Below are 14,179 nucleotides of genomic sequence, written 5' to 3' on the forward strand. Positions count from 1 at the left end.
GTGCAGACTCTGCTGGTGTCCGTGGCTCATCATCCCTGCTCCGGACTACAGAGACACAGAAGTGGTTTCTTACTTCAGCCTAGAAACAAATCAAGACTAACTGATTAAGTTTGTAAATGGGGTATAAACATGAACAGAAACCAGCCTCTGCCTTTGCATCAAACCAGATATGCTCAAGACCTTCACTCAGCCCCTAGCCTGGTTGCATCTGCTGCCACACCGCCTGAGGCCCAGTTGCGTGAAACCATGGCAGGGTCCATCTTTCTTCCCAAGCACCAGAGTGACAGGTCTCCTACGAACACAGAGCCAGGCTGGACATACCCTAGCCCCACTGGAGCCCTGACAGCCACCTGCCTGGTGACCGGAGGTGTCCGGCCGAAGTCCTGCAGCTGCGCCTGGCTTGCTCATAGGTCCTTGCGCACAGCCAAAGCGTGGGGACAGCATGGCTCCTATCGCTGGCTGGGAGAGTGGAATAGGTGAACAGCACAGCGGGTGAAAGCCACGCTGCTCTGGCACCTGCTCTGCAAACAGGCGCAGCAGAGGCATGGTGGGGCAGCGACCCATGGTGCAGCCCCCAGGTGCCCCACGGGGACAGGACAGAGTCCACAGAAGGAGACGTGGTGGCTACAAGGCTTCCACCAAACCAGGGCAGAAAATTCACAGAGCAGGGCACACCACCAGGCAGTCTCGGGCAGGCCAGGTGAAAGGAGAGGGGCTAGAGGGGTTAGGGAAGGGTGGGCAGCAAAGCAACCACCCTCTATGGGTGCATGTGGGCCTGCACAAAAATCCTAACCCTTACAGTGCCTAAAATCTGAACCATGCAGTCCCTTCTCTAAGACTCGCCTGCTTTGGGGCAGGCGAGCAGAGGAGCCAGTGCTGCTGGGAGCCAACATCTCCAAAAGTCTCCAGTTCGGAGGTGGGAGAGCAGCACAGGAGATTTGGCGTCACACTGCCCTAGGCACCTCTAGCTGAATGCTCCTGGGCAGGCACGTCCTGCATAACCTCCCAAAAGCATAGCCTGGGGACAGCCGCTGTCGGAGTGACAAGAGACTGGGAGCACGCGGGAAGAGTACTTAAGCAAAACTCTTCCAAAAGGCAGGTGAGGCTGTGGCATGAAGTGTTATCTTATGCCTGCCAACACAGAGAACGAGGGGAGCCATCAGCTCATTTGGCAGAGCGGAGAACCGTTGCACAGACACGTGCACAGCCATCACAGGGCAGCGGGGCCACGCCGCACGGGGTCCCTGCTGCAATCATCCCCACAGCCCACACTGAGGTCCCTGTTCAGCCCTACATGGGGAGGCCAGCACTGCATATCCCGCTCGGGTCCAGGCTCAGGGTCTACCTGGCTGACCCCAGGGAGGCTCAGCCATCTCCAGTTGGTGCACAGGATAAGGCACATTATGAGAAATCAAGACAGGCAGAGGCACGTGTGGACTACCACTCTAACAGTGCCGTCACCCCTTCCTAGCAGTACCTGCTGCAATGTCCTCTTCAACTGGCATAACAGCAACTGCATCCAACTTGCGCGCTCTGAGAGGAGAGGTACCTGCACTCCAAGCTGGGGCACCAAAACTTTCCTAAAGCCCTGCCTGGGAGCACGTGCAGGTAGAGATATAGTGCAAGGCTCATTAGCCTGCCCTCTGCAAGGATGACATCTGCACCCATGAATCCAGCAAAGCTGGGATGTTGCAGAGGTCGGGTCCAAAGTTCAGCCTCTCGTATCAGCGGCTGTCAAAGAAGAAAAACTGGGGCAATGGCATTTCCAGTGGCATTGGATGAAAGCCCTGATCAGCAGTGATTACTTCAAAAGCACTGTTGATTTAAGGAGACATGGATCAGGTGTTATGAAACCCCTACATGTTCTGCCTAGGTTTGTTCACGACTGTGCCCACAGATCCCCAGAGCACATGCACAAACTGGGCTGTCTCCCTGCTTCACCTCTACATGAGGACAAATTTGATGAAGCCTCTGAGGCAAGCACAGCAAGGAGCACACTCCCAGGCACACCTTCTAGAGCTGCAGCCCCCAAGTCAATGTGCCACAGCCAGCACCTCCACAGAGCAGCACAGGAGGAGAGGGAGTCACTGCCTCATGTTTACAAGAGCTGAAATGCCTACAGTCTACCTCACTCCTACCACCTTTCCTTCTCTACTTGCTATCACCTAGCCATTGCTGCCCTTCATCCTCATCCCTGTCTGGCCCACTCTCATCTCAGTCTTTCTGCTATCCGAGTCCTTTTTTTTCTCTCTCTGCTGCTGCAACCTTCCGTACCAATTACCCATCCTTCAGGCACGCCTTTGCTCTGCAGCTTCCCGACAACCTTACAGAAGCGTCGCTCCCTGTCCTCTCCTATAGGAACCACTGAAAGAAAAACTTCTTCCCTGAGTTGATCGAAACTGATTATTTGCTCCCCATCCTCCAGCTCTCTCTTCCTTTGTTTAAGACTGGGAGGTTTTTCCCCCTTGCAGGTTTGCCGCCCCGTTCCCAAGAGCACGGCAGGCAGCAGGAAGGACCAGGGATACCAGCACTCCCAACACGACAGGTACGTACAGCCAGATCTGCTCAATGAGCAAATGCCCCACTCACGTGAACCAATGCAGGTCTCCCTCAGGTGAGCCCGTCCCATCCGGTCCCACTGGAGTCCAGGCAGGGAATCCACTGAGTGACAAAGAGGTGTAACACGAATTAAGGAAAGGACTCCCCTCTCTCCTCCCCCTGTCCCTCCCCCTCCACCAGCTTCCCTGGGTGGTGAGACAGGAGGAAGGGAGGTGCATCGAGGTGGGAGAACTTTCTCCCTAGCTCCCTTACAACATACACCCCTCCAGACCTTGAACTGTGGCCCTGACAGGAAAGCAAGGAAAGAAAGCGGCCATGGTCAGGCAGGGTAAAGGCCCAAAGTTTGCAAAGTTCAATTGCAGTGGTCAGTAGAGCAACTCCAGGTCCTCCTGACCTCAGCAGGAGGGAGCTCTCCCCTCACAGACCCCACAGCATGGCCCAGGCTGGCTGCCACGCACCACCGCTGCTCTGGGGCTCCAGCACTTTAGTGGGATAGTGGCATCCCTTAAAATCGTCTCCATCTCCAGGGACCACTACACTAAACTTACTTCAGCGGCCAACCTCAAGGCTCACCAACACCATCAGGCAAACGGAGCAAGAGGCAGAGAGTGGGTGAAGGGGAGATGTTTGTCCTGGGTTCAAGCAGACCTCTCTGTGCCTGTGCTCAGCTCATAGGAGAGAGCTCTGTCAGCAGGGAGAGATACTGCCGGAGTCTTTATTTTTATAGTGTCTGTGTGCTCGCTGGAAGTGAGCAATCCTGCTGTGCCTTTGCCCTGGCAGCTTTCTTTGTATCCACCTCAGCCCCAACGCACTTTTCCAGGGCTTCTTGTGACCGACACCAGCAGCAGGCATTCCAGTTATGCCATTTTTCTCAATATAGTTCAGCTCAGATTTTTTTATAATGTTACATTTAATGCTATTATTATTTTGTCTTTTGCTTTGTCTGTTAAGGTGCCTGCCAAATGCCTCTTGAATTTTCCTGTACCTACATGGTCAAACCACAGCAGCATGCAGGATGAAAGCTAGGACGTACCCAGCACATGCTCCCAACTGCTTGCCTGTGTCAGAGCTCTCTAGATGAGCATCCCCTGGCCCCTTCAGTGGGAAATCTGGGACCTGACAAAAGCCCTCACCACCATAGAGCAGGGAAGCAGGAGGTTTAAGTGCCTGCACAATCTATAGAAGTCGTTTGTAATGTTGTCACAAAAAAAAATCCTCCACGGGTGCCAGAAGCCAGTGAATCAGATCACCTTAGAGCGTGCTGGATGGCCCTGGGGACAAGCGATGCTAGAGATATGCATAAAGGGGTGCCTAGGGGGATCCTCAGGATAAACTAGTGAAGCCAGCGCTGGAGGGAGTAGGGGAAAACATCTCCTCATACTATGGGGGTGTTTATTTACTGCCTCAGCTGACACTGGGGGCAGCCGGTCTGAGCCCACGCTGCTGGGCGGTGCAAAGAGGGGGCAGAGCAACTCGGGTGAGTACTGGGGGATGTCCCTGGAGCTGGGGACATCTGAGTCACCCCAGTCCTGTCCCAGACACTCCAGTTGGGCAATGGGACCACAAGGGCAGAGGGTTGGGGTGGCAGCTGGAGCAGCTCTTCACAGCCAGCCAGAGACAAATTGCAGTACCCTCTTTCCAGGATTAAAGTTTCCAAGTATGCCATTTTTCAAAGCCCTGGCTCTCACCTATCATTTCATAGAATCATAGAATAGTTTGTGGTGGAAGGGGCCTTCAAAGTCATCTAGTCCAATCCCCCTGCAAGAAGCAGGGACACCTTCAACTAGATCAGGTTGCTCAGAGCCTCATCCAACATGGCCTTGAAAGTTTCCAAGGATGGGATATCTACCACCTTGGGCTGGCTGAATGGATTGGTCCCATATGCAAAGAAATACAAGCTGATTCTTCCCTTGCATGGGCTGAGATCAGTGTCAGAGGGGCCAGGCTCCATCTTCTGCCTTTTGAGGGCTGTCTCTGGAGTCCTGAAAGACTGCAAGGTGAACATCACATGTCGGCTACCCAACGCAGGCAGTGCACTGCCTCTGTCCCTACTAATGCAGGACAGTGCCACTGCCCATCCTGCCACAGAGAACTGGTGTGACCCTGCACAGCTGGGGAAAAGGTGGAGTAGAGGTTATCCAGATATGAAAAGGGGATTGAGATAAGCCTAGGTAAGCAGAGCTGACCTAAAAACTTGATTTATCCACACTGAAGTGTTTCACAGGAATATCACAGTTTTTCACAGAAGTGTAGATGGGAAATGACCTGTGATATTAAGATAAAACAAGAATAAAGTCAACCTAAATGAAAACTTCATCCAGCAATGTGTGAAAATCATTCTCCAGCAGGAAAAAAAAAAGGCTGCTATTTCTGCTTTCCAGCCCAGAAGGTACCAGAAGTTACACTCAGGCTTCAGAGTTTCCCACCAGGCAATAATTCAGTGTGTTTTTTAATTCTGCTATGGGCATGGGGCATCTTTATCCCACTGCGGCAGCCTCCATGTGAGGGATTGCACTGGTGTGACTGCCCAGACTGAAAACCAGAAATCACCTTCTGACCAGCTCAGCTGTGGGGGTACATACCCCATCACAAGAGAGGTCAAGGGAAGGGGTGACGCACTCCCTCACCACTGATTGCCATCTTTGCTGGCAGAGACAGCCCCTGAGCAGGCACCCAGGGCTGCACAGCTGTGTAGGTAGGACAGGGCTGCTAAAGGACATGGCAACCTGATTGCAGGTCTCCCCACGGCACAGGTTCCTCCTCCACCATTGTCACATGCAGAGGCAGCTTCCCACAGTGGCTAGCAGAGGGATTTCATGGCAGGATGCAAATTTGCAAGCAAGCCTGACAAGAGAAGCCACAGCCAAGGCTCAGCCGGCACAGGGGACAGGCACCGGCAGGTATGAGCCCTGGGAGCTTCTGAGGGTGGATAAATTCCGGCCCCAGGAAAAGTGTCTTGACAGAGGGAGGCAGATGGAGCTGGGAGGGGAGAAAGTAGCTCTGCTTTTCCTCTTTGTCAGCAGAAGGGGAAAATTCTTCTCGAAATGACCTGATACCCTCAGCCTTCCAGACCTAGGGCAGCTTGAGACCAGGACTCAGCCTGCCGCACCAGCCTTTGCCCTGATGGATGGCTCACCCTGACTTCAGAGACATCCTGCACCTCCACAAAGGTCGTCTCCTTCCCATCCCACTCACCACCTGCCAGCACACCTTTGCATCACTTTCTACCTTCTCTTTTCTTTCCTCAGCCTGGGTGTTAGCTTTTCACATTATTTGGGTCTCCTCACTGTTTCCTCCCTTTCAGCCAAGCTCTGACATGCCTGCTGAAGAGCCAACCCAGAGCAGCTGCCCACCAACATCAGCCCAAGCCAGGGCCGTGCTCCCTGCCCTGGCCCCACAATCCTTCCCTCCTCTACGAGCCAGTAAAATACAGAGCTTTTTGCCAAAATGAAGCATTCTTATAATTTTGGGGTTTTTACGTTTATAGCTATTTTCTGCCTAAGTAAGCTTGTGACTTCCTACAATAGTTTCACTATAACTAATCACAAGAAAACATATCCAACAACTGCTAACGAGGCCCCACAGAACTGTGATGGGCTCCAGAAGCCACAACACTGCTCCTGCGCTGGGCTCCTGGAGAAGAGGATTCTGTCAGGAGCCTCCGCCTTTGGAAGGTATGTGCAGGGTGAGACATCCCCTACTTCATAGCATCCACACTGGGGGAGAGGATGAGGCAAGGGCAAACAGCTTGGGAGCCCAGTGTCGGCAATAAAAGTGGTTGGGAGGGAGGATTAGCAACGCCAGGGAGATGTCCGTGGTCTAACAGCCTCTTTGAGTCTAAGAGCAATGCCCGCTGTTGATCAGAGACCAGGGGGGACCACAGAAAAACAGCAGGCAGAGGACACATGGGTACATGCCCTTTTGCTCCTGCTTTCCCTCCCTGCGTTCTCAGGGCAGCCAAACCTGTCGCCGTGGGACATGTTGTGACAGCAAATACCTGCGATGCAAAACTCATGAAGACACAAAAGACAAAGTCAGTCTGCGGGGACAGAGAAGTGCCTGTTGCTGCCCAAAGTGATGCAACTCTGGACAGGTCAGATGGAAAAGGGGGTAACCGAGTCACTGGGTAACTTCTCAGAAGTAACAACTTCCCAAATCCATCTTTGTGCTCCCTCAGGCACGCTTCCCTTATCTGTGCCATGCTGATCCCCAGGCTGCAGGCTGCTAACCACATTTGCAGACAAGGGCTCAGCCAAACACCCAGCTCTGAGGGATATGCTTATTTGCACTGGCCTGTAGGACACACTTAACAGATTATTTGGGGATCTCTGCTTCACAGGATTATGAATCCCACATGTTAAGACGTTAAGCTTGCTCTGTTCTCTCCATTTATGCACCATGGCCTGTCTTCCCCCAGCACATCCACCTTTCTTGTCATCGAGATGTGCAACATGACTCATGCTACATAATTCCTCAATAGCCACAGAAAAGAGAGTCTTGTGTATCACTAGTGGTAAAAGGAGAAGGACCTCTCAAGGCAACTGTTTGAACATGCTGGAAGCCCCAGGATTCAGGATGCTCCCCGTGGGAGCAGATGCATCCTACTCCACAGGTCTGTCCCCAAGATCTGCAGTCTTTTCTTTGCCCTGTGTGGGCATCTCCATCCACAGAAGAGGATGGCAGGGTCAACAGTATCTCTTTGCCTGATCAGGGGGCCGAGATTCTTCCCTAGGCACCACTGACACAAGCACCACAGTATAGGAAAAGCAGAGGCTGTTTTTCACAGACAGATGGATGAAAGGTCTTTTTCAAGCACCAATGACCTGGGGCAGAATCTCAGGGATTTCTTTATTTTTATGTGAACGTCCCATTTGAAACTAAAAAAAAAGAAGAAAAAAAAAGAAATAACCCATGAAAAAACCTAAGGCTTTAATATCATCCCCATTTTCTTGAAACTAATAGGTTAAATTCTCAGGCTAAGTTGCAGATTGTAGATTCTGAAGGTGGGAAATTTCCAGCAATCACACATCTCCTGCCTAAAGGGACATCAGCATCTCCCCAAATGGAGAAGGTATGAGTAGGGGCAAATTCCACAGACTGCAAGAAGAGGAGTGTTTGGCTGATCTTGAATGCAATGAAAATTCTTTTCACCATATTCCAAGTCATGAACAATCACTATATACCAAAATCATTGTATTCTGAATTTCACCAAAATTCCCTCTGACCACTGGATCTTAAAAAGTGCTGTGAGAAATGTCATGTCTGAAGTTTCAAATACATTCATTTCAGTCCATCACCCTTCTCAGTGATCAATACAGAATATATCTGATTTATATTTCAAGCCAGGCATCATGGCTTCCAATACTTTGTCTTAAAGTCATATCAGAAATAAGACATTTGTTTAAGAATGTCCAGCAAAACATGGTCTTGCTTGTCTGACCTGCCTACTTCATCTAAAGTTTTACAGCAATTGGGTCATGTAGGAACACGGGCTTGGGAGGTTTCCTAGCTCATATATAACCAGATCGATAAACCACATGCCCAACTCACTAGACTGTTTTGAAACAAAGCAAGTCACAAGCCTTTCAGCAGACTCCCACTTTGCCTACATGCAGCTGCCATGTTTTGGAGATAGCTGTGGACAATTACTACTTTCTGTTAGATGGGCCAAACCTCTTATAAATATTACTGGAAAATGAAAGTATAATTTTGCCTAAGATTAGAATGACATGAATAAAAATATCTCTTGCTGGAACTTCTAATACAATCCACACAAAAACCCAGCAGAAAAAAAAAAAAAAAAAAACGTCTATATTGAACTCCATTCACTTATTTCTATAAGGAATTTCTACCAGCCAGTACCATATCCAGGTGGCAGGGCAGCTGGATGGCTCCATCCCTCATCACACTGTGGGTCTCTTCCGAAAGGGGCTTTCCCTGAGTTTCTAAGCTCTTTCTATTCTCAGCTCGCACATGAGCACCATGAACTGCTGTGGCATCTGGGGAATCTGGAACTCTGAGACCTTTGAGGTCACCCAGGAAAACTGGGACAGCCAGTTCAGTCCTGACCTCCTGCTCTCCAGTCCTGTGCCTTCAGTGTCACCAGCATCCTCCAGAGGCAGGGATGGAGACAGGCAGAAACCCAGCAGCTGAGATTTTGATAGGGGAGGTGCAGGGCTGACCACGAGGGGTTCACCCATGGTTGCACATGCAGCCTAGCAAAGGAACTCACCCGCCCTCGGAAATGTGGAAAATGTGCTGGGAAAAGGGAAAACAGGCTGGAAATGAGGTTTGCACAGCCACTCTGGAACAGAGTAAACTGAAGCCCCAGAGGACCACAGATCAGTAAGCTCTCCCTCCTGGAGGTTAAGTCAGCACTGTTAGAAGCCCTCCCAGCAGCAATCTCCTTGGTGTTTGGTGCTCACCAGTTTCACAGCCTCTGGGAGTGAAAGCTTGTGGCCCCTTTCCAGCACTGAACCTGTCTCCCGTCTCAGGTCACCAGGCTCCAACAACACTAAACTGGGGAAAACCAAGCCCTAGAATACCAAGCCAAATAGCTTACTGTTGCCTGTAGGTCCTTGGGGACTCAAACCTGTGTTTGCCACAACTGGAGTCACCGTTCCCTCCGGAAGGCAGCTGTCTGCAGCAAAAACCTTGGTGCATAACAGGTGTGTGTGGGGGGGAAATGCCTGGGTCGTCGTGACCCAGGAGGAAATCCCTCCTGAGTCTTATGGCTAGGAACCCTGCGAGCAGGGCCAAGCCGCCACCCAGCTCAGAGGATCTTCCGAAGCTGGGGACCCCAGCCCGCTGCAGCCGTAGGTGAAGTCCTGGGGCCACCTCGTGGCTAATAGTGCTGATTGCTTTAATTTGGCATTTTCCACTCCCCGTGGTACCAGAAGCCTTGGTGTGGTGCCCATCAGTGTCTGTGTGCCCTTCAGGAAGCCAAGCACCTCCGGCTGCTGGCTCAGCTCTGCCTGGGCTCCAGCTTCCTCAGGGTTTCCTGGGAGCCATCCAGCTTCCCGGGGTTACATGTCCTCTGGCTGCCCTCCTCGGATGCTGGGGCTACAGCACTTAAAAAACAAGCTCTTTGATTTTTTTTTTTCTTTTTACCCAAACAGCCTGGAAATGAGGGGCCCCATTTGTTGATATAACATGCAGATCCTGTTTCAAGCAGGCAGCCCTTCTTCCAGAGGCAGAAAAACCAAAATAACTGGCTCTAGAGCACCTGGAAGGCAGTCAGAACAAAAAAGACATAGACCCACAGAGACAAAGGAGAGTTCCCTATGATCCTTCACTTGCACAAAGAAAGTGCAAACCCACAAGGCTTCTCTCAGACCCTGGGAATAGTGGGAACAGCCCAGTGACTCATCAGCCAGATGACTCTTCTGGCTGGGAGCTGGCAATGGCTCCAGGAGAAGATGGCATTGCCCTCTCCACTTCACCTAGGTACCCCAGGTCTACTACTTACCGGGGCCTTCAACCTGGTGTTCTCCGTTTTCCTTCCTACTCTAACCAAGCTTCCTCTCCTCTGACCACCCTTCCCATGCCGAAGCGCCAGTGCAACAGAGATTCAGACCTGAATGCCCAGCACAGCTCTGCTAACACACATCCTGTCTAACATGCTGTGAGTGAGGGATGCTGGTGAGACGAAACTGAGACAGAGAGGATCGAAAGGGGAAAAAACAAGGATTTAATGGTATGAATGGAGAAGCTCCCAAAGTCCACACTGGAGCCACACCTCTGAGACTCTTTGACACTCTCCACTCCAGGATCAGTCCTTCTTCCTAGCAGAAGGCTGGGGATGCTCAGGAACACTGGTGCTGGTTCTGCCCCTTCAGAGCCCCCTCCAGGGAGAGGATTAAGGTGCATTGCTAACTCCACACAGACCATCTCCACGGCAGCCTCTTCCTCAGCCCTTCAAATTGTCCAGAGAAGGGAGCTCAGCTCAGAAATCCCTCTCTCCTTGATGAGTGAAGAAGCCTTGCATGGTGGCAAAGGCTGTATAGAAACCGTCCAGGGGGGAGGGAGAGAGCACCACACTGGTCCTAGCAATGAGATTCGAGCTCTGTCAGCATCAGGAGGCCAGCTCTGGTGGAGGGAAGGGGCTGTCCCGTGCCCAGCCTGGAAGGCAAGTCCTCAAGTGGGCAGGTGAGTTGGCGGAGCCTCTGAAAGGCAAAGGCAGGCATTGAACACAGTTGCAAGGACGAAAGATGACCTGGGCCCTCCCCTTCCATTCAGGGGTATCATTCAGCCAGCAAGGCAGGGCTGCAGGTCTCATCCCTAAATGCCAGAGATGTCCCAAATAAGGACAGTCAGCACTTCAAAAACTGAAGGGATAAACTCGTCTTTGAACCGCTTGTCCCAGTACAAGCACAGCATCTCTGCGAGCTGGGCAGGCCCAGAGCACTGAGGTTGTGATGGAAACTCCAGACTCCTGATGATCCCCTCCACTCCATCCCTATGGCCTCAGCATAGGCTGAAGAACTCATCTGCCCACAATGCTCATGGGATCTGGAGCTTTCTCAGAGCATCTCCTCAAGCCTCAGTTACGGGCAGCCTCCAAACTGACTTGAGGCACTGGAGATCATCTTTATCCTCTCCATCTAATGAACTTATTCCTAATGGTGCTTGCACAGAGATACAAGCAATAAACAAAGGGCACCAAGAAGCAACAGCCAGCTTGAAGCAGCCCTCCAGCCAGGCAGAACTTAAAAAAAACCAAGTCTGTTATAGCAATGGACTCATTCAATTGATTTGTTCTAGGCTCCCCATTAATTAACCTGCAACACACAAATTATCCCTTGCAAGGCTGGACTTCAACACAGAAGCACAGCCCATGTCCTGATCCCAGAGCACTAGTCTCACCTCTCTGAGGGAGCCTTTGATGGTGGAGAGTTTGTAGACGATCCAGAGAGGGATGCACACCATGGAGGAGAGGGCCAGCAGCCAGCCCAGGGTGTCTCCCCACCACGGGTACACATACTTCTTGTTGTATGTCAGCGGAGTGTATTTGATCAGAGAAAAAAGGAAGGTTGCCTGGCAAGGTGGAAGAGACCAAGAGAAAAAGAGCAAGAAAATCAACACTATTAGCCAAGAGAAGCCTTCCCAATGAGTCCACACCTGCACAGAGTTTCATGGTAACAAAGAGCTCCCCAGGACAGCAACAAAGAAGACACCAGTCAGGCAAGCTTTGCTGGGACTGCCGTCATACGTAGCACTAGGCATGGCAGCAAGGAGCTTGCCCGACCAACAGACACCTCTTTCACTGATGAGCCGGAACCCTCTCCCCATTATTTAGCTCCACACCTGGCCCCCAAAACCGTGGGGCCAGGGTCCCGTAGCACAGGCCACATAACCCCCTCCACATATGCACATCCCTCTGTATATATGTAGGTGTCTGTCTCAGAGGCACCCAGCTCTGCCCATCTTCCTCCCCGCAGCTCCTCTTCCTGTGGGTCCTCACCGTGCAAACCGCTGGGGTGATGAAAAGCCAGCAGTATTTGATGATGGGCCATGGTCGGTAGCCAATCATGTCTTCAATGTTATCGTAGAAACGCTCGGCACCTACAGAAGAGGGGAAGGATGCTATTAGGGAAGGAAGGCAGCAGTGTCTCCGTGCTTGGGGTCCTGCTTCACCACTGTTTGGTTGCTCCCCAGAAGAAAAGGCAGTAACCTCAGCATAGCCAACAGCCCTGTTTGGAAGCTTGCCAGGTGTGTGGCCAGCTTCAGTCTTTGTCCTGGACTAACATCCTCTTGCCCCAGAACAGCCCAGTGGGTCAACAGGGCCGACCCCTCAGCATCTCCCAGGCTAGGACCTGAATCTAGGCTGGGACCTGAACCTAGGTTTTACCCAACTCTTGTGATTGTCAAGTCTGCTCTCAAAAATGTTTGAGGGTCTCAGACTCCTCTATACACAGGTTGGGGAAAGAGTTCCCAGCCAGCTCCAAGTCCCCAAGGAAGGAGCACCTCAAAAGCAGGGGGACATAGCAACATGCTAGGGATATCTGCCAAGTAGATCCCCATGGGCATTGCTGTGAGGAAGCCTCCACCAGCTGAGTCCAGGGGCACAAAAGCAAGGGTTTAGAGGTCTACCTTGCAATGCAAAGCAATTGCCAAGATGAGCTACAGACCAGCATTTTGAGGGCAGACCAAGCGAGAGCCGGAGAGACCAGAGCTGGGGACCCGCCCTGGTTCATACTCACCATAGACCCAGGCGATGCAGAGAGTCTCGAAGATGGCCACAAAGAGCAGGCACATGCCACTGGCAGCATAGTAATCAAAGAGCTGGAAGACATACATCCCACCCTACGAAGGGCCAAGTGGGCAGTGAGGTGAGGTGGGGAGGGAGAGAGGGGAGAGGAATCAGGCACAGGCAAAGAGCTCCAGCCAGAGCAGGAAACAAACTCAACATCTTCCCCAGAGCTGGAGGCACCTTCCTCTCTCTGGGTCAGGGTTTTAGCCAACAGCAAAGGCCATGTCCCTTGTCCTCAAGGCCTGATGGAGACATGCAGCCACCCTGCTCTCAGGAGTCTCTGCAACCCTTCGTTCCAGGGCAGGCAGGGGAGGGCAAGCGACTGCCAGAGATGATGGGGATATTTCAGGAGAAGACAAAACCAAAGCAACTCTTGGAACTGGAAGTGAGGGTGGAAACCCCCTTAAAAGACACAATGCATCTGATTTACTTTTGCCTCATAATTTGCAGAGGGAAGTCACCGTGCGTGCTGTTTTACAAGCACCTGTTGCTGTGGGCCCAGAGGCTGGCAGCTTGGCTGTTTCACTGCCCAGGTCTGCAGGCCTGTCTACAGCTAAGTCCAGGCACAAAGCTGCAGGTGCAACATCAAAGGCAGCTTTTTCAAAATTATACACAAAAGAGAACAGAAGATGCAAAAAAAGCATCATGGCAGCATGAACCCTCACACACATATTACTAGGAGGAGTTAAAGGTTTTAAACCAGAACAGTTTGACTCCCAGGCAGCTAATCGTAACAAGGGAAATATATAGGGAATCAGTGAAAATTATGTAGGGCGCACTCAGGCCCACCAAGTTTCCTAACACCAAGTGTTCATGTAGCTCCACGCAGGTGGAAAGAGAAGGACAAAGGTGCTCCCCTCACCACGCAACTGGCTACAGCTGTAAAGGTTTGGCTCATGTAAAGTTAAATCTATACCCAAAATATGGGCTGTCCAGAGCTCCAATTATCAGACTTATCAGGAGAAGTGTCAGGACTGTGACTGGCACAAAGTGTGAGGGCTGGAAGGGAAAATGCGAACGCCACAGGGATGGAAGGGCAGCCTCCCCCAGGCACTGTGCAGCAGGATGAGCCTCAGTAGCAAGCTGTCGGTCCCAGCACAGACCCCACCATCCACCAGGTCCCCCTCTGCCAGGGGCATACTCAGACCCAGCAAGCACTGCACAGGTTGTCTGAGCCCAAAATACCTCTGTGATCATCACCAACCCAACCAGAAAGGAGAGGATGGAGACCAGCAGGATGAGGGTCTCCCGGCGGTTCTTCTTGCGGAAGATGGTGGGGTACATGTCCACGAGAGCTGTAACGAGGCTCTCCACGCAGACAAACTGCAAAGAGTAGAGATGCCACCTTCGTCAGCCCGTCCTGACTGG

General features: G+C 51.8%; 1 protein-coding gene across 3 annotated transcripts in view; it reads right to left on the reverse strand.

Moving 5' to 3' along the window:
• Window positions 1-10,228: 10,228 nt before the first annotated feature.
• The window catches only part of LOC104487012 (sodium- and chloride-dependent GABA transporter 2), a 32,381-nt gene continuing 28,430 nt past the window's right edge, over window positions 10,229-14,179 (reverse strand). For all 3 annotated transcript variants that reach the window (XM_086755379.1, XM_010129863.2, XM_086755368.1), the window contains 5 exons: window positions 13,997-14,134; window positions 12,762-12,864; window positions 12,023-12,123; window positions 11,425-11,595; window positions 10,229-10,724 (listed from right to left, as the gene is read on the reverse strand). In XM_086755379.1, coding sequence (XP_086611505.1) covers window positions 10,605-10,724; window positions 11,425-11,595; window positions 12,023-12,123; window positions 12,762-12,864; window positions 13,997-14,134 — 633 coding nt within the window. In that variant the 3' untranslated portion in view covers window positions 10,229-10,604. The remainder of the gene's footprint in view (window positions 10,725-11,424; window positions 11,596-12,022; window positions 12,124-12,761; window positions 12,865-13,996; window positions 14,135-14,179) is intronic.

The sequence above is a fragment of the Chlamydotis macqueenii genome, chromosome 1, assembly GCF_036417535.1.
Source record: "Chlamydotis macqueenii isolate bChlMac1 chromosome 1, bChlMac1.mat, whole genome shotgun sequence".
In the NCBI taxonomy this organism is placed as follows: Eukaryota; Metazoa; Chordata; class Aves; order Otidiformes; family Otididae; genus Chlamydotis; species Chlamydotis macqueenii.